The following is a 17152-nucleotide window of genomic DNA, read 5'->3' as shown; positions in this document are numbered from 1 at the left end:
TTGAATAACTCCCACATTTTTGAACCGATTCTTCTGAAAATTGGTATGTAGATGCACATTGACCACTTCTCTGACACATATTCTGGTTTTTTCGATACACTCAAAATTTTGGATTTTATAACTATTTTTTGAAAAAAAAAATTAGTTTTTTGAAAAATTTTGGGCTAAAATCCAAAATTTCCAAAAAACCGAGATAGCCATTTGATAGACAACGTGGAATCACGTATAACCTTTTTTGTTACGTCTTGATTCCTTTAAAAATGAAGATGTTAGCGGCGTTTGAAATTTTGCCGTTTTTGAGGCGAAAATGGCGAACATGACGTCACTAAAACGTCAATTTCTCAAAAACTGTCCGACGGATTTCGTTCAAATTTTCAGGGAACGTGTCAAATTGATGTATGATAAGGTACTGAAAGTTTGACGTCGCTGGCGTAACGCGTTTAGAAGTTATTGGCGAAAAACGGGAGGGGGGGCAGATTCTGCCCCCCCCCCCAGCGGGGCGCGGGATAAGGAGTGCGCCAATTCAATTTCCGAAAATTTCATCGAGCGTGGGTCACGAAACACTCCGAACTAATCCCCAAAATAAACACAGAACGGAAATCTAGCTCGTCATTTTGACGTGGGAATGCGTCCAGGAGGCTGGTGGGCACGTCTGGCCGCACCCTAGTGGCGCCCCGTGGACAGGCTCCTCCCCGTGCCACCCTCGTCCTCCCACGCCGCGGTGACGTCATACCAAAGGGGCGTGGCCAGTGACGTCACCGTCGGGCGAATTATAAGCGTTCATTGGAGATGAGCGAGAGCAGCAGTAGCCTGGACGGTGGTCTCACTTGTTGGCCGGGTGTCGTCGTGTCGGCACTGAAGTCGGCTCCGTCCGCCACCACCGCCTCCTCAGCGGCGCTGCTGCTCAACTCAAACTCACAAACAACTGAGGTGAGTGCAAGGAGAACGCGTACAGGCGCAGAGAACGCATACAGGCGCTAAGAACGCTCACAGCGTGTCACCTGGGTGCCTGGTGTCAGTGTTGGGCTGACGTCCTCCGGTGATCCCAATAGAAGAGGTTTAGCTGTGACGTACGAGTATAAGTGAAGGGCAACAGGTATGGCTTTGCCTGTTTGTAGAACGATCGAGGCTTGCTCTTGAATTCCATGCATATTTTGAAACAGCTATGCTGGCTAGAGTAGTGCGAGTTCGTGTTTTCTGTATAAAGTAGTACTTTTTTCGGAAGCTGTGAATGCTTTTTCCTCTGGTTAGTCTTAGTAATGAAAAACACGTTAAGTTACCACTTTAGGACAAAATGGCAGTACAAATGGAAAACAACATTTCTATAAAATACCTGTCTCACCAACTGATATTTTTCCCAAATTGGCACACAAACATAATATTTGTTAACTTCGAATACTCATGCAATTGGATTTATGACTTACTTTCAAGTCCTTTTTTCTACAGCATACGACGCGGTTTATAGGCACCGTGGTTTCTAAACACCGTTTAACCGTTGAGACAGACTGCTTTGCAAAACAGCTAAACGCCGTTCGATGAACTGTGTCGCATTGTAGCTAAAAGCCATGAGATTATGCCGCACTCCAGCCACACGCCGTGAGATGCTCGTAGATTGTGCCGCATTATAGCTAAGCGCTGGAGAAAAAAGAGAAACTGTAACGGAGCCGCAGCCAAACGCCAAGAAATAAGCTGTGCTGTAGTACAGCCAAGCGCCGTGAAGTAGGCTGTACCGCAGCACAGCCAAACGCCGCGAGATAGACTGTACCGCAGTACAGCTTAACGCCGAGAGATAGACTGTGCCGCAGCACAGCTAAACGCCGTTAGGTAGACTGTGCCGCAGTACAGCTAAGCGCCGTGAGATAGACTGCCGCAGTACAGCCGATCGCTGGTAAAACCAGTTGATCTTAGCTGGCTGAAGTAAAACCAGCATTGCTAAAAATATTTGCAAGAAATAAGAACTAAAATTACCGTTTAACAAGTTTTTTGGTTGTTGAAATTTTCGTCTGCAGATACTTGCCATGTATTCTTTCTTTTCTTCCTATATAAGTGAGGACAGCTAAGCATTGCATTTGTAGAAGCAAGTGCTTGCTCGTCTCAAGACTCGACGTTCCATGCGTTTTTCTAGCTATCATAGCTCCTGAGATAAGTGCATGTTTTCTGAAAAAATATAATGACATTTGGCAACTTTTGACCTTATATGACCTCCAGTGACCCCGATATTGCTCTGAGATGAAAAAATGACCGAAATACTTTCAAACTTACGCATTGAGAGCTATCGACTGCTTTTTACCGCGTCTTTCTAGCCATCTTAGTTTTTGAGTTAGAGGTGGGTGGTAACATATGCCCCCCCCCCCAACACTAGGACGAAGTTGGCTGAGACTGCCACTGGGGCGTGGGTTAAATGATGGAGACACTTCTATAAAATGACTCAATACAAATGAGAAGAGTGCTCTTGCGCACATTTCGGCAATGGTTTTCAACAGCCATTAGACGTATTCATCAACGCAGATCGATTATTGTGATGTTGGCAACCAACCACTTAATACCTGGAGGGCCGTACATATACGATCCACTATTGAACATCGATGAACATTGAACACACAGATAAAATATGTCCTCTAGCAAAGTGTTAACACCAACAGAAGTTAATTTTGTCCTGAGCTATCTTTAACCCGCGCCCGGCTGGGGGTCCTGGATTTCCACGCCCTGCTGGGGGGGGGGGGGGTGTTTGAACACCCCCCCCCCTTCTAACTCGGCTCCTGGGCCACGTAGCGACACGCGGAAGGCGGCGTTCGAAAGAGCGTCAAAAATAATGAGGAAATCACTTCGGTCAATTTTTTGGTCAGATCAAAGGTCAGGTCACCAGAGGTCATTGAAGGCAAAATTTCGCCGATTTCAAGGTCGAATGTCGACAATTTCCAAGAAGCCAACGCATAACTCGGGAACCAATAGAGCTACAGCGCCGCGGAAAAGCGCATTCGATAGCCCTATTAACGCCCTTTCTGAGTAATTTTCTCAGATTTGACCTAACGTCAACTGTTTTGCCTGCAGGGGGCAAAAACTGCAAAAATAGCCGATTTTTTCGGAAACGGTTTTTCTGCAATAACTTTTGACTCAAGCCTTGTACGAGCTTACTTTTACCGGCATCGTGTTCCTCTCGTCAAGACGCATCGCATGAACTATAACTTGACCTTGAAAGGTCAGCTTGAAAATTTGACCTCAGGTCAAGGTCATGACCTGACCGGAAAGGGTCATGTTGCATATCAGTCGATCGGTATCGTCGAGCTGAACACATCTAAGGCGTTTTCATCGTTCTAGCATGCCTCTATCAAAAGTTATTTGCGAAAAACTGTTAGATACTATTCGTGACCTAAGATGACCTCAGGGCATAAACAGGGGTCACGGACACCATTTTCATGTTCAGTGTGTCTAAACCACTTGTAATTCAGTGTTTGGGAGTGTTTATAATGTCTTTCGTCCAAAATAGGCGCATTTCAATTTTCTCCCATTGACTTATAATGGGGAGGTCGCAAAATTGACCTGACCTTAGGTCATCGATATCAAAATTCTGAGATATACATTTTGTACATGCTATTGCTCTTAGCAATCGCTAAAAGTTTCAAAGCGATCGGTCACTCGGTGTAGCTATGACAGACATTGAAACTTTTTATGAGGTGAGGTCACTTCAAGTGACCTGGTGACCTGACCTTGAATGACCTTGGTCTGAAATTTTCACAACATGTGTAGAATTGATGTATGATAAGGTGTACCAAAAACGGCGGCGCTCCGCGCCGCTGTTTTTGAGATATTCGCGAAAAACCACAAGGGGGGTGTTCAAACACCCCCCAGCAGGGCGCGGGTTAAAACAAACGAGGGATATTTTCCCTCGCCAGAAGGCGTCTGCTTCATAGCCCAAGGCGGTTGGTATGACCCCCCCCCCCCCCCCTGGCGATTGGCTCCTATGACGAAAAGAAACACTAGTTTCATAAGAAATTTTGCCTTTGCGTAAGTTGTCTGGCTCTACATCAATGTTTACACAGGTTTATGGGGAGATATACATGTACAACATCTCTAGAGCTCGTCAAAGGTTTTGGCGTAGGTAAAGTTTTGTTCAAGCAAAACAAAGCAAAATAAAAAGCTTCAATGAGCTCAGAAATCTTAAGTTCTTAAGTTCATAAGCATGTGGTTTATATCACATATTATTCGACCCGGCTGATCCAGAGGAGGAACAGCATGAAACCAGTATTAGCCCTCGCACTTATAGGGGAGGGGTCGGATAGACAAGCCTCGGTTTTTCGCAAATAATTTGCACAAAAAAGCGGCCTTTTGCGACGAAACTTCATTACCCTCCAGTTGATCAATTTTGCATCTACTCTTAAAATATCACGGCCCTGACTCAAATGACCTTTGACCTGTAACTTGTTTCTCGAGACCATGTTTGCCCGGAATCGCGATTCGGCTTTTAAGTCGGCTCACAATATCTGCGCGTTTCCAGTCTTTTTGTGTTTTTTACGTTCAAACATGTAAAATGATGTTGGTCCCATGCAGTATGGCGGGTGTCAAGATCACGTGAAAGTCAAGGTCATCTATGGATCATCTATGGTCATGATCATTGACCATAGATGACCTAGGTTCACCGTTTAGAGTTTAACATATTTCGAGGATAGTTTTTGGAGCTGATATTGAATTTAGCATCAATTTGAGCCTTTACAAAGCAGTCTTGGTGTATTTAGAGCACGTTAAGAGCCCGCCAATGGTGGTTGACACCTCCTATGGATAGCCGGCAGGACACCTACAGGTTATATAACGTGACCTGACCTGACCCAGCCTGGCCTAAATGCATGAAAACATCATCTGTGATCAAAACTAACATAAAATTCGTATTCAGCACCCTGAACAAAAACAACCTCACTTTACGAAGTTCTAGTATAGGTCCCAATTTTCCCGACTTTTGGGTTATTAACCTGACCTGGAAGGTCAACCGACGACGTAGGATCTTAACATTGGGTACCATTGGCTTCCTTTTGTCACGTGCAACCGTTTGTTTCTCTGCTAAGCGCTAGCTTGATCAAAGGCCGAACGGCAGGGGGTCCAGCGGACCCCGTCCTATACGTTAGACGCTGGCGCAACACCAATGCTGGCAAGGGTTTAAAGAAATCAATGCGAAACTCTGGATGTCAAAGCAAAAAAGGCCACACTTATTCCTTATTTTGAGGACCGTTTCTTTCACTGCAGGACCGTTTACGTAGCTTGGGGACCTGACGCAATGTCACTTGGACTTGAAATTCTCGAGATTTGTGACGAAGAGATGCCTCATATACTATAATGACAAATTTGATTGAGTTGTTCGCCTCCGTTTTTACGCTGTCTGCTGAAGACGTAGTGATTCTCAATCCGCTAAATCATTTCCTTTTCATTCTGAATCCGCACCGCTTTTTATGACCTGGTGACGGGGCTTAACCCGCGACCTGGTGGGGGGGCTATTTTTTGCCCCCCCCCCTCCAGACTTTTCGATATATCTCCAGAACCGCTGCGCCGATCGTCACCAAACTTTCAGTACCCTCCCGGACATCAATTTTACACATGGTGACCAAAAATTTTTTCCAAAAGCTATGATAGGTTGGCCGGAACTGACGTCAGAGTGACGTCATGTTCTTCCGTTTTCGACCCAAAAAAGGGTTTCGCGGGAAGAGCTGTCAGGCCTATAGCTTTGCAAATACAGAAAAATGATAAGGACATAAAAGCTGTAAAATTGACAGGGCTACAAAACTGCTATCTCGGATTTTTGAAATTTTTGGATTTTGACCCCCAAAAATCAAAAAATAATTTTTTTGGATATAATGATCGAAAAATTCAAAAAGTTTTTTGAATTTCGCAAAAATCGGAATATATATGATAGTCCTCACCGCCTTCCATCCACATACCAAATTTGAGATTGATACCTCTTTTTTTGGCGAAGTTATAGCGAAAAAACTGTTCAAAATTGATGTCAAGTTTTCAAACTCAATTTTTAGCAATTCTAGACCCCGTAGCGCAAAACAAAGACCACCATTAGACTCCCCGTGACGAGCTGCATCGAATCATTACCCAGTTTATGCAAAACTATCAACTTTGAAATTTGACCTTTTGGCCTGACCTTGACCTGACCTTGACCTGAACTTCACCAGAAAGTGACCTAAGCCGTACCGTCTTATAACCAACACCATTGAGTTGGAAATGAAAAATTGGCCATAAAACATGCATCACACAACCTTAGTAAAGTTGGGCTCATGCGACCTGACCTGTGACCCTTGGTGACCTGACCTGTGACCTGACCTGGTATTGTCAGTGACCTCTAATAGCAACATATTTACTAGGCAACTGACGCCCTATCGCTGATTCTCGACAAAATGCGTTTTCCTCGGTGTTATAGCGCATTCCCTAGAAGACCCGTGAACGGTGAAACATTTCATCTTTGACCTGACCTGTGACGTCATCGGTGACCCCGAGGTCAATGAAATTTGGTTTCCTTCGACAAATTTGACAGGCCTTTCGAACGCCTTTTGAATTTTGCGGATCCGTTCAGTAGTTTCGGAGATACGAGGGGGGGGGGCAAAAAATAGCCCCCCCCCCCCACCAGGTCGCGTTATAAACAGACCCCACCAGGGCGCGGGTTAAGGTGAATGTTTTTTTCAGAATATATGCTTAACCCGCGCCGGGCCGGTGCTCTGAGATTCCGCGCCGGGCCGGGGGGGGGGGGGTGTCTGAACACCCGCCCCCTTCTAACTCGGCTCCTGGGCCACGTAGCGACACGCGGTAAGCGGCAATCGAAAGAACGTCCAAAATAAAAGCGAAAACACCCGGTCATTTTTTGGGTCAGGTCAAAGGTCAGGTCACCAGAGGTCACCAAAGGTAAAATGTTGACTATTTCAGCATTTTGGAAACTGCCGACGGCTATCTCGGGAACCGATAGAGCTACAGCGCCGCGGAAAAGCGCATTCGATAGCCCTTTTACAGACCTTTCTGAGTAATGTTCTCAGATTTGACCTCAGGTCTGCGGTTTAGCCTCCAGAGGGCAAAAACTCCGAAAATAGCCGTTTTTACGAAAAAAAAAACGTTTTTTTTTTCGGCAATAACTTTTGACTCAAAAGAGCCATGACATTACTTTTGCCAGCATCATGTTTCTCTCGTCGAGACGCGTCGAATGAACTATAATTTGACATTGAAAAGACAACTTTTTAAATTTGTACTCAGGTCAAGGTCATGACCTGACCGGAAAAGGTCATGTTGCATATCAGTCGATCTGCAACGTCGAGCCGAACACAGCTAAGGCGTTTTCAGCGCTCTAGCACGCCTCTCTCAGAAGTTATTAGCGAAAAACTGTTAGATTCTGTTCGTGACCTGAGATGACCTCGGGGACATAACGAGGGGTCACAGTTGCCATTTTTCGGTTCAGTGTGTCAATATTACCTACATTTCGATGTTTTAGAGTGTCTAGAATAGCATTCGTGCAAAACAAACGCTTTTCAATTTTCTCCCATTGATTTATAATGGAGAGGCCGCAAAATTGACCTGACCTTAGGTCACCGATATCAAAATTCCGAGATGAACATTTTATAGATAATGTTGCTCTAATCAATCGCTGTAAGTTTCAAGGCAATCGATCAATCGGTGTAGCTATGACGAGCATTTTTATTTTTCCTGAGGTGAGGTCACTTGGCGTGACCTGGTGACCTAACCTAAGGCGACCTGGGCCCAATCTTACCAATGCCGTGAATAGGATTTGACAGCACTGGCCGGAGTTTACGGCACTGATATCAATGATATCTTTTTTATTTACATCCAGCTAATCTTGTCCAATGATTTTGATAGCGTGAATGATTATGAATGTTGTCTGAAAGAATGAATAAGTGAATGCGGAATAGTTCTGAATGTTACCAAATGCCGTGAAATGCGTATTCACGGCATTGGTAAGATTGGGCCCTGGGTCTGAAATTTTTACAACATGTGCGGAAGAGATGCACAAATAGGTGTGCCAAAAACAACGGCGCTCCATGCCACCGTTTTTAAGATATCTGCGAAAAACCGCAGGGGGGTGTTCAAACACCCCCCCCCCCCGGTTCGGCGCGGGTTTAAAGATGCCCCATAAAGTGCGTCGAATTTGGTGGCGTCGTGCACCGTTGTTTTTACTATATCTGCGTAAGAAAATCTTAGGGATAGGGTGCAATAACTCCCTGGCCCGGGAAAAGTTCATTGTTTTTTTACCAAAGGCATCAAGTAGATTCCTGGCGGATAATATTTGAAAATGTTTCCAAAAGGACAGCATATTCATAATTAAATAATTTCTCGGGATAACGCTACTATTTTTAACTGCGTGTAACAACAAAACGCAGAAATAGTGCCGAGGTAGTGCTGCTCTACTTGTTTCTTTTGGTTGAAAGAAGTATTGTGTTACTGCGCCTCTCAAAAGAGGACGACCAGAGTTAATGAGTCTTGTCGTCTGTTTTGAAATAAGTACCCCACTTACCATCAGCTCAAGTCGGCTTTGCAGAGAGTCACGGTCGAACCTTAGAGGAGGCGCTTCGACAGAGAGCTAGCGCTGTCTTTATTCCTTACATAACCGTAACGAGCACACACAGGGAGCCTCGTGGGATGAATATTTAGATATGTAACACCGAACAAAATAGGCTAATGATTTAATTGCCAAAAACAGAAAAATAGTCAAGGCGCACTGTAATACCACGGCTCCTATGATTATAGTAACGAAGTTTGGCCTTCCTAGTAGGTTTTCCTTCGTGTGGACGTAGCTTTAGAGGTGAGAAATATGCTAAATATATGCCACACAACATCGATTTACTTCTTGCCTATGAGTCCTGCATTTTATTGTTAGAAAGCGGGAAAATTTTAAGTTGTTTACGTTTGCATGGAAAGAGTAAATGACTTAGAAATTAGATATTGCATCAGTAACTCGTTGCAAAGCAACGACTTATTGTTCTTTTTTCGGAATACCAAACGCTGCCCCATTAGCTAGTCGTGCTGCATGTGAGAGAGAATTACGCATTATATGTGCCGTGGCATGGGAACATTTTTTGTTTTGCAGAATTAGGTTTGCATAAGTTTTTCGCCAATACTTGTTGATTGAGGCACATGTGAGCGACAAACATACCCCGCGCCCCGCTGGGCTATTCAGCCATACGCGCCCTGCTGGGGGGGGGGGAGGAGGGGGGGCAGATTCTGCCCCCGAGTCTAACTTCCGAACCGATGGTCGTAGAAAGACGGGGAAAACGGCAATCGAAAGCTCTCAACAAGGCGGATCTTAAGAGCCCAAATTTTTTTGCTTAAGTAGGTCAGAGGTCAGGTCAAGGTCAGGTCAAGGGTACAAAATGCAAGTTTCTACAGTATCGGCCTTGCACCGTAGTTGCCGAAGAATGGACTGAGACTGATTGCCCAAAACGTGTTCTTAGACTACCAAGACAATATTCGTTGCATACAATGTCATTCATAGGTCAAGGTCAAGGTCAGGTCAGGTCAGGTCAGGTCACCAAAAACAAAATATAGAAATAGGCATGTGCGACACATGTTTTATGGGTCATTTTACTCATAGAATTCAATAGGCACACTCAATAAGTGATATGGACCACCTCTGGATGAATTTCAGGTCGAGGTCAGGTCAAGGTCAGGTCAAGTGAGGTCAAATTTTGAAGTTGGTCGTTAAGGCCTAAAAAGGTGTCTATCTGATGCAGTTTTTCACGGCAAATCGAATGGTGCTATTTTTGTTTCCGTACGAGGTCTAGAACTTCCAAAAAAATTATTTTTCAAAATTTGTGTGTGTCGTGACGTCATAAAATTTTGAATAACTCCCACATTTTTGAACTGATTCTTCTAAAAATTGGTATGTAGGTGCACATAGACCACTTCTCTAACATATAATCCGTTTTTTCGATACACTCAAAATTTTGGATTTTATAATTATTTTCCCCAAAAAATCAGTTTTTTGAAGAAAAAAAATTGGGCCAAAATCCAAAATTTTCAAAAAACCGAGATAGCCATTTGATAGACAAAGTAGAATCACGTATAACCTTTTTGGTACGTCTTGATTCCTTTAAAAATGGAGATGTTAGCGGCGTTTGAAATTTTGCCGTTTTTGAGGCGAAAATGGCGAACATGACGTCACTAAAACGTCAATTTCTCAAACATTTTCCGACGGATTTCGCTCAAATTTGCAGGGAACGTGTCAAATCGATGTATAATAAGGTACTGAAAGTTTGACGCCACTGCCCCCCCCCCCCCCCAGCGGGGCGCGGGATACTTTAGGGGTGCATTTACCTAAGCGTTACAGACGCAGATGAATTGGTATGCAAAAATTCGGTACGCTGCAATGCAATCCAATGATCACAGTCAAGACACAGGTTTATTTTATGATAAATGTCCCATTAGATACTGCAGAACATCCACAACCTCTGTGTGTAAGGTTACTTTTGTGCCAGCTTATTGCTACAAAAATGTGTATGATATGGATATCAACTTTAAAATGTGGTTATGAAAATGCCATGTTTAGAAGTGCAATCGATCGTTAAAATCTCCTTCTTGTACCAAATAATATCGCAGTTAGATACGTTTGCTTAGATGATGAAGATTATTAAAATATCTCATCTCAGCAATCCACCGTGTTGACCCTCAGTTCTGCAAACATAAGGCCTGAGACGATTTTCTGACCCGTGAATCGTAAGCCTTCGTAAAACATTACACTTTCGTATACCTCGCTGAGTTCATTCCGCTCTGAAATTACCCCGGAAAACTGTGTCCGCAATATCCCGTGTAATTTAACCGTCTCATCTAGCCAGTGGTCTTACGACTACGGACCCCTGACTGCGGCAAATGTAGTACGAAAGTCGCTGTGGTCCGCCGCGACGTGCAGCGCTCAGTGGCGTCACTGCTCTAACGTCTGGAACAGCTCCGACGAGGCGGGCCGCCGTAAACTCGGCGGCTCTGAGTTGCGATTTCATTTCACGTGAGCCGGCCATTGTCGCCAATCCGGCCGGTCACCTGAACGGCCGGCACCAATCGGACTCGACGGCGGCAGGCAGGATCGCCCAGCTGTTCAGGGAGCTATTTGGCAAAGGCTCAGCAGGTTATCCACCGTGCAGATGCGGCAAGTTCAGAAATTCGCTACATCGCCGGCTAAGTTTCCCAGCGGGGCTGTTACAGACTCCGACAATGGTTTAGGTACCGTCGTTTTACGAAGACCACGGGTTATCTCGTTGTCGCTATGGCTCCTTTGGGCGTTCTCATTTGTACAAAGATTGCTTTCGTCGTACCATCTGCATTGCGCTTCCAGTTCCCTGGATGTAAGTTCAATGTGCCGGGCTGAAAGCGTAACTTCTAGTGTAGCGTTTCGTAACGTTTGGGGACGGCATGATGGTTAAGCATGAAGTAATTGAGACGAATAGGCACACTGACATTCAATAAGTGGTTTCCCAACGGTTCGCTTAGTTTGTAGATAAAAGAAATACTGCAAGAGACGAGTAATGAAAATGAACTGGCAGGGCAAGTTTGGTTAATAGAAGTATAGGCACAGACCCCTGTATGCATATCTCGGTATACATGATAGGCACCTCGGTATACCACTGTATACAGAGGCCCTCATACACATGTATGTCGTTATCAGAGGTCGATGAACTAGGCTATGTCTGTACGTTCTACTTGTAAATTCAACATTTCTTCATCTTTCTAGTAAACTGAACAGTGAACATTCCTTGCTGATGATTCCTAGTATCATAGTATCATATAGCGATATCATGCAGTTCATGGTAAGGTGTTAGCTTTCAAACCTTTAATTCCCTTCATTTCCATTCGCCTCAATGTCATTCTTTCTCTCTTCCCCTCTCTTTCTCTTTCTCTCTCTCTCTCTCTCTCTCTCTCTCTCTCTCTCTCTCTTTCTCTCTCTCTCTCTCTCTCTCTCTCTCTCTCTCTCTCTCTCTCTCTCTCTCTCTCTCTCTCTCTCTCTCTCTTCCTCAATCAATTTTCCTAATCTCATTTCTTCTTGCTACCAGCACTAGTTCCTATTGTTCTTTTCGTTTTTCTTTTTTACCATTCCCGGCATGAATTAAAAACCGGCCAGCTTATCGATAGCTCGTCAATTCAGAATGTTCTTCTTTCATTTATATCTTCATCTTTTCCAAAAAGACACTTCTCCTTTCCGGTATCACTGCTCACTTCAATCATTCTGCCACCCACGCCTTTTTCCCGTCTTCCAGATATAGCACGCCCTGGAGGGTTCTGATCTGTCTTCTGATACGCTGCATCGATAGATTTGCTTTTGTTGTCCGCGGATAAATCATGATTCAGCATCCACAACGGGACTAGCCACGCGGTAGCAATTTCCATTACCACACTGGGGATATCGTCAGTTGTCAGATGTGATGTTCTTCCTGACTAGCAGTGCAGTGCCACACATTGCTCATATTGTTCGTGTCTGCTTGAAGGCCGAATAAGGCGGTAGCCATTGCTACTGCTTTTATGATCATGTGCAACATGGAGGAACAGTAGGCAACTGCAGCAGTGGTTTCTACTATTGACGGTTCGGCGGTTCGGATAATGGCCTGTGACGGCGTCTGTTTCACGCGGTCTGTTCTATGTATGTTGGTCCGGCAGCAGCGCGGTTGGTTGTTCTTGCGTCGATGGTGCTGCTGCTGCTGATGATGGCCTGTCATGGAGCTGGTGCTGACCTGGTGCTGACGTGGCACTGCTGGTGCTGTTGGCGCTGACCTGGTGCTGCTGATGCTGACCTTGTGCTGACCTGGCACTACTGGTGCTCACCCGTGCTGATCTGGTCCTGTTGAAGTTGACCAGCTGATGACCTGCCATTGCTGATGTTGACCCGTGCTGACCTGTGCAGACCTGTGCTGACCTGTGCTGAGCTGGCACTACTGGTGCTGACCTGCCACTGCTGATGTTACCTGGCGCTGACCTGTGCTGACCTGGTGCTTCTGGCGCTGCCCACAGACCATGCAGTTCCCGGCGCGACTTCTGGCGGTGTTCCTGCTGGCCGTATTGGTGGCAGCGCTCTGTTGTGAGGCGCGGTACCTGCCCACCCGGTCAGACGATTCCAACGTGCGGGCCATCAAACAGCTTCTCACCGCGGTAAGAACAGCTCACCTGATATTTATGTCGATAAATCTATCTAGATAACATTTCATCAAAGTGAGATGAATCTTCTGCGATTACCACATCGGAAAAAAACTATAAAAGAGCAAACGTTTTCATAATAGAAAGGTTGTCAATATAATCAAATATGAAGTATAAAACTTTAGCCCTCTATTTTCACCATCCTCCTGCTCCGATCAATCTCTCTTTGCGGTCAAACTAACGCTTCCGCTTCTGTCGCAGATGCTGAACAATGCCGAGCAGCAGCAGTACCCGTCGCGGCTGGACCAGCTGCCCAAGACGGTGCTGTTCTCGCCCAACGCCGGCTACGACTAGTGGCGGGCCGACACCTCGACCAACGTGTTTGACCTTCAATGACCCGCCTTCGACAAGCACCGACCGCCTTCCGGCCGCCTGTGAAGACCAAACGCCCGGGCTGAGTGCCCTAAACGGCGGGCCCCGGGCTCGTGCAAATCCCTGAGCGCGGCGGCCCTCCAGATACCACGACGGCGGCAACAAGCGCAGCGCTGAGCCGTCTAAATCTAACCCTGCTCCGGCCTGTAGTGGGTGACATCACCAACATACTGGCAGATCTGTAACGATTAGTTAACCCGTCCTGGTCGGTTCTCTCAACCTATCAGGTGGCACATTTTGGTAGTCTCAGACTGGGATCTACCGCGTCGGCCTCTCTCATGCCAGTCACGCGGAGCGGTGTATTGATGATGATGGGAATCATGAGCTCTGAGATTCCGCACAGGTTATTTACAGTCAGTGGGGCCACTGGTATGGGAGAGGCTGTGAAAAGGCCAGCGAGCTGCGTCACTCTATCACGAGAGGCTGGATACGTGGTAGGGGATGCAGTAAAGACGCTGCCGCCGTCTAAAGTTTGCTAAAATTTCGCACTTCAGTTGGAAAGCTTATCATGTATAGCGCTGGAGGAGACATGCAACAATAAACAGCTACACAGTGATGCATTGACATTGTTCTGTTTGACATTGTTGTGCATTGTTTGTAAATTGGCTGGTTGTTATGCTTCACTCAGTTTGCCAACGTTTTAGTTGTCTAATTCACAAATCGGAGGACAAAGATGCTACCATGTAAAGTTGTGCCTACTTCAGCCATCTTTCGCCCTTTGTGGTCTGATCAGGTGGTCTCGGGTTCAGGAGCTACTGTCGATCAAGTAATAACACCGTCGTTTTACGTGTGTGTTGTGTGTTTAATATATAATATACTTATTAAATGATATTACTAAACACACTATTTCATAGCCTGGCCGAAAGAGAGAGGCGGGAGCCAAGACAATATGACTAAATGCAGCCTGCGCTGGTGTTTCCAACCGAACAATGAGCCTGATTGGGCTCAGAAGGTTATGTGAGCGGAGTTTCGAATACATTTGATGTTTGCTATCTTCGCATTGTATGTATTTACCTTGCAAAACGAAAAACAGCATGCGACGTGCAAACGGAAACGTCAGTTTTTATATCGTGGCTTAAAAGCTCGACGCAGAAGGCCTAAGCCGCTTGATCAATACGATTATGCGTAAACGCACATGTAGCGTAGCGCAGTCATCTTAACATTTTCACGAGAAAGAAAGAACGCTTTGTTGTGGCCTACACACACGTGATCTACCACTGATGAGTGTGAGTAGGTAAGTACATCGGTGGCGTGTCTTTGTTTTGTTCTCATCTCTCTCACACACCAGCTCACGCTTCTCACACCTTCCCTCCACTCATCCTCAGTTGTCACCCCTCCCCTCCACAGTCCCCTCACATCCCATCATGACACCATGTGGTCGCTCGCCGAACCATTGGTCATCGCGCCACCAGCCCAGCTCTCCGGCCATCTGCGGAGATCGGCACAGCACGGCCGTATATGCCTCTGATCGGTGCGGCGTGCTTACGTCGGCTATCACGCCCTGAGCAGATGGCCGTGTGGAGGATAGTGATGGTACGGCTCTCAGGCTTTGGTGGACATCGGGCTTAGTTGTGTGTGTAAGAGGAGCGAGCAGGAAGATGGAGGGAAAATATGCTTATAGGCAGCCAAAAGCAAGATTTACCGCATTCCATGCTCGCGCACTTCAACGACACAAGTGCAAGTGAATAGCCCGCGCCCGTAAGGATAGGGGAATCGGAAACAGTCTCTTCCTTCTTCCCTTGATATAGCCAAAATAATGCCTACTGATTAATCGTCACCAAAGTCTCAGAAACACATAAATTGTACAATTCACTTTTACAAAAAAAGGAGGTTGTGATACACCGCCTGGAAATAACGCAAGGGTGGCGTTAAGGCCTGGCTACACTATGCGTTTTCTGCGTGCGTTTTTTGCGAGTTTGCGTGATATGCAGAATATCGTTCTAGAAAGAAACGAAATTAAGTTTTTGTCATATGTTTTTCATATAAACTTTTAATTAACATAAACGTTTTATTATTTTTTTATAGCAATATTAAAGAAGTTTATTTAATAATAACCCTTTTTCTAGAACGATATTACGCAAAACCCGCAAACACGCAAAAAAACGCACGCAGAAAACGCATAGTGTAGCCAGGCCTTTATGCTCTGAAACTAAAGACCTCAAAAAGTCTGCGGGAAGAGTGGTCATGATCAAGCCCCTAAAGTATGTAGCTTTACGCCATTCATGATGAAAACAAGTATCTAATAAGCAGCTCAGAAATCTTAAACACCGTCTTAGGATTTAAACCCGAAATTTTAGGCCAAAAGTGGCGAAAATTCTTAAAAAAAAACGAAAAAAGTCAAAAAGCGCACTCGAACCGAAGTGAGTAAAAATTGGCAAAACATTTTTCTTTCCCTCAAACAACGTGCAGTCTCTGAATATTTCAAAATTGAACACAATCGGACAAAAAGTACAATACGTGACCTTATTCAAAACTTAAGGAGAAAATATGCCAAATGCTCGGATGCTTCCAGCATTCTAGGCGTGGAAATGTATACGACCTATTCACAGAAACCATTACCAGCTACGGTCGTGGAAGTATGTACTATCTAGTATCTAAGTTGCATAACCGGAAATTTTTCATTTCAGAGAAGGTGGCGCGTGCCGCTAGCTGTCCCCGGCAGGTATCATCGCTCTCCACCCTGACACCTTGTCGTGACTCGCAAATATGCTCATTACCCACCGTCTTTTATATGCGCAGATAAGCTCATGCACTAACCAACATTATACTCACCATAGACTCTCTGTAACAAGCTCAAGGGCTTCTTGAGCCAGAAGATAGTGTAACATACCTTTCACTGTCTCGTCATGTTATCGTAAGGTTTCGTTTTTAAAGACGCGTTTCGCCCAGCATCCTCTTGAAACATGGAAAACGTATTGCCAAGTTGATAAATTCTTGCCTGCCTGGTTTGCACAAGTGCACCCTTGACAATGAAGTTGATGTGGCTTTCAAAGACATCTCGAAGGAACGTCACTAAACATGCGTACAATTTTAACTGGACAACAGTCCAATTAAAGTTCAGAATGATATACGGGTATAGGCAGAAAGCGTCAGAGGGCATTCAAAAATAAAAACTGCAAGATACCATGACACTACCAACGAATACCTGACGACTATGCCTGCAGAACACTGCCAACGCGTCTCATCTGCGTATGTTCTCAGGCCCGAGCCACATCGATTGTCCTGGATAGCAGCGCTGTGACCCGAGTGGCGAGGGTCATTATCGGCAGTATCAGACGCCGGAAGGTTGCCAGAAGTAGAAACCCGGCACGAGCCGCACTGGCACCTTTGTACATACCTCTTATGAAACGTGCTAGAAAAAAAAACATGATGTCCACGACTCCACACAGTAGGCATGGAAGATAGACAAGGGAAGAATTTTCATCAGTTTTTTTTTTGTGAGTAGGAGGGCTCGAATTGCTGATTTATAATGTAAGCTACGCAGCAATGCAATAAGGTCAAATTTGCACAATAATTATAATCTTTTTTGCTCTTCAAAGGGGAAGGAAAAAGTGCAATGATAATTTTCACCACATTGCATAATATGCATAGATTCCCCTGTCAACCCATGTCC

At 45.2% G+C, this 17152-nt stretch overlaps 1 protein-coding gene across 1 annotated transcript; it reads left to right on the top strand.

Annotated features, from left to right (window-relative positions):
• Positions 1 to 789: 789 nt before the first annotated feature.
• On the top strand, positions 790 to 14531 carry LOC122363860. The gene is made up of 3 exons (XM_043333658.1): positions 790 to 930; positions 12985 to 13122; positions 13369 to 14531. The coding sequence occupies exons 1-3, from the start codon at positions 790 to 792 to the stop codon at positions 13459 to 13461; spliced, it is 372 nt and encodes a 123-aa protein (XP_043189593.1). The 3' UTR covers positions 13462 to 14531.
• The last annotated feature ends 2621 nt before the right edge of the window (positions 14532 to 17152 follow it).

The sequence above is a fragment of the Amphibalanus amphitrite genome, unplaced genomic scaffold (assembly GCF_019059575.1).
Source record: "Amphibalanus amphitrite isolate SeventyFive unplaced genomic scaffold, NRLGWU_Aamphi_draft 000644F_arrow, whole genome shotgun sequence".
Taxonomy (NCBI): Eukaryota; Metazoa; Arthropoda; class Thecostraca; order Balanomorpha; family Balanidae; genus Amphibalanus; species Amphibalanus amphitrite.
This window is presented reverse-complemented; position numbering and strand designations above follow the sequence as displayed.

Coding starts and splice junctions, on each gene's coding strand:
- LOC122363860 (XM_043333658.1), top strand. CDS start 790: ATGAGCGAGAGCAGCAGTAGCCTGGACGGTGGTCTCACTTGTTGGCCG. Junction 931..12,984: donor CAAACTCACAAACAACTGAG/GTGAGTGCAAGG, acceptor CGCTGCCCACAG/ACCATGCAGTTCCCGGCGCG. Junction 13,123..13,368: donor TCAAACAGCTTCTCACCGCG/GTAAGAACAGCT, acceptor CTTCTGTCGCAG/ATGCTGAACAATGCCGAGCA.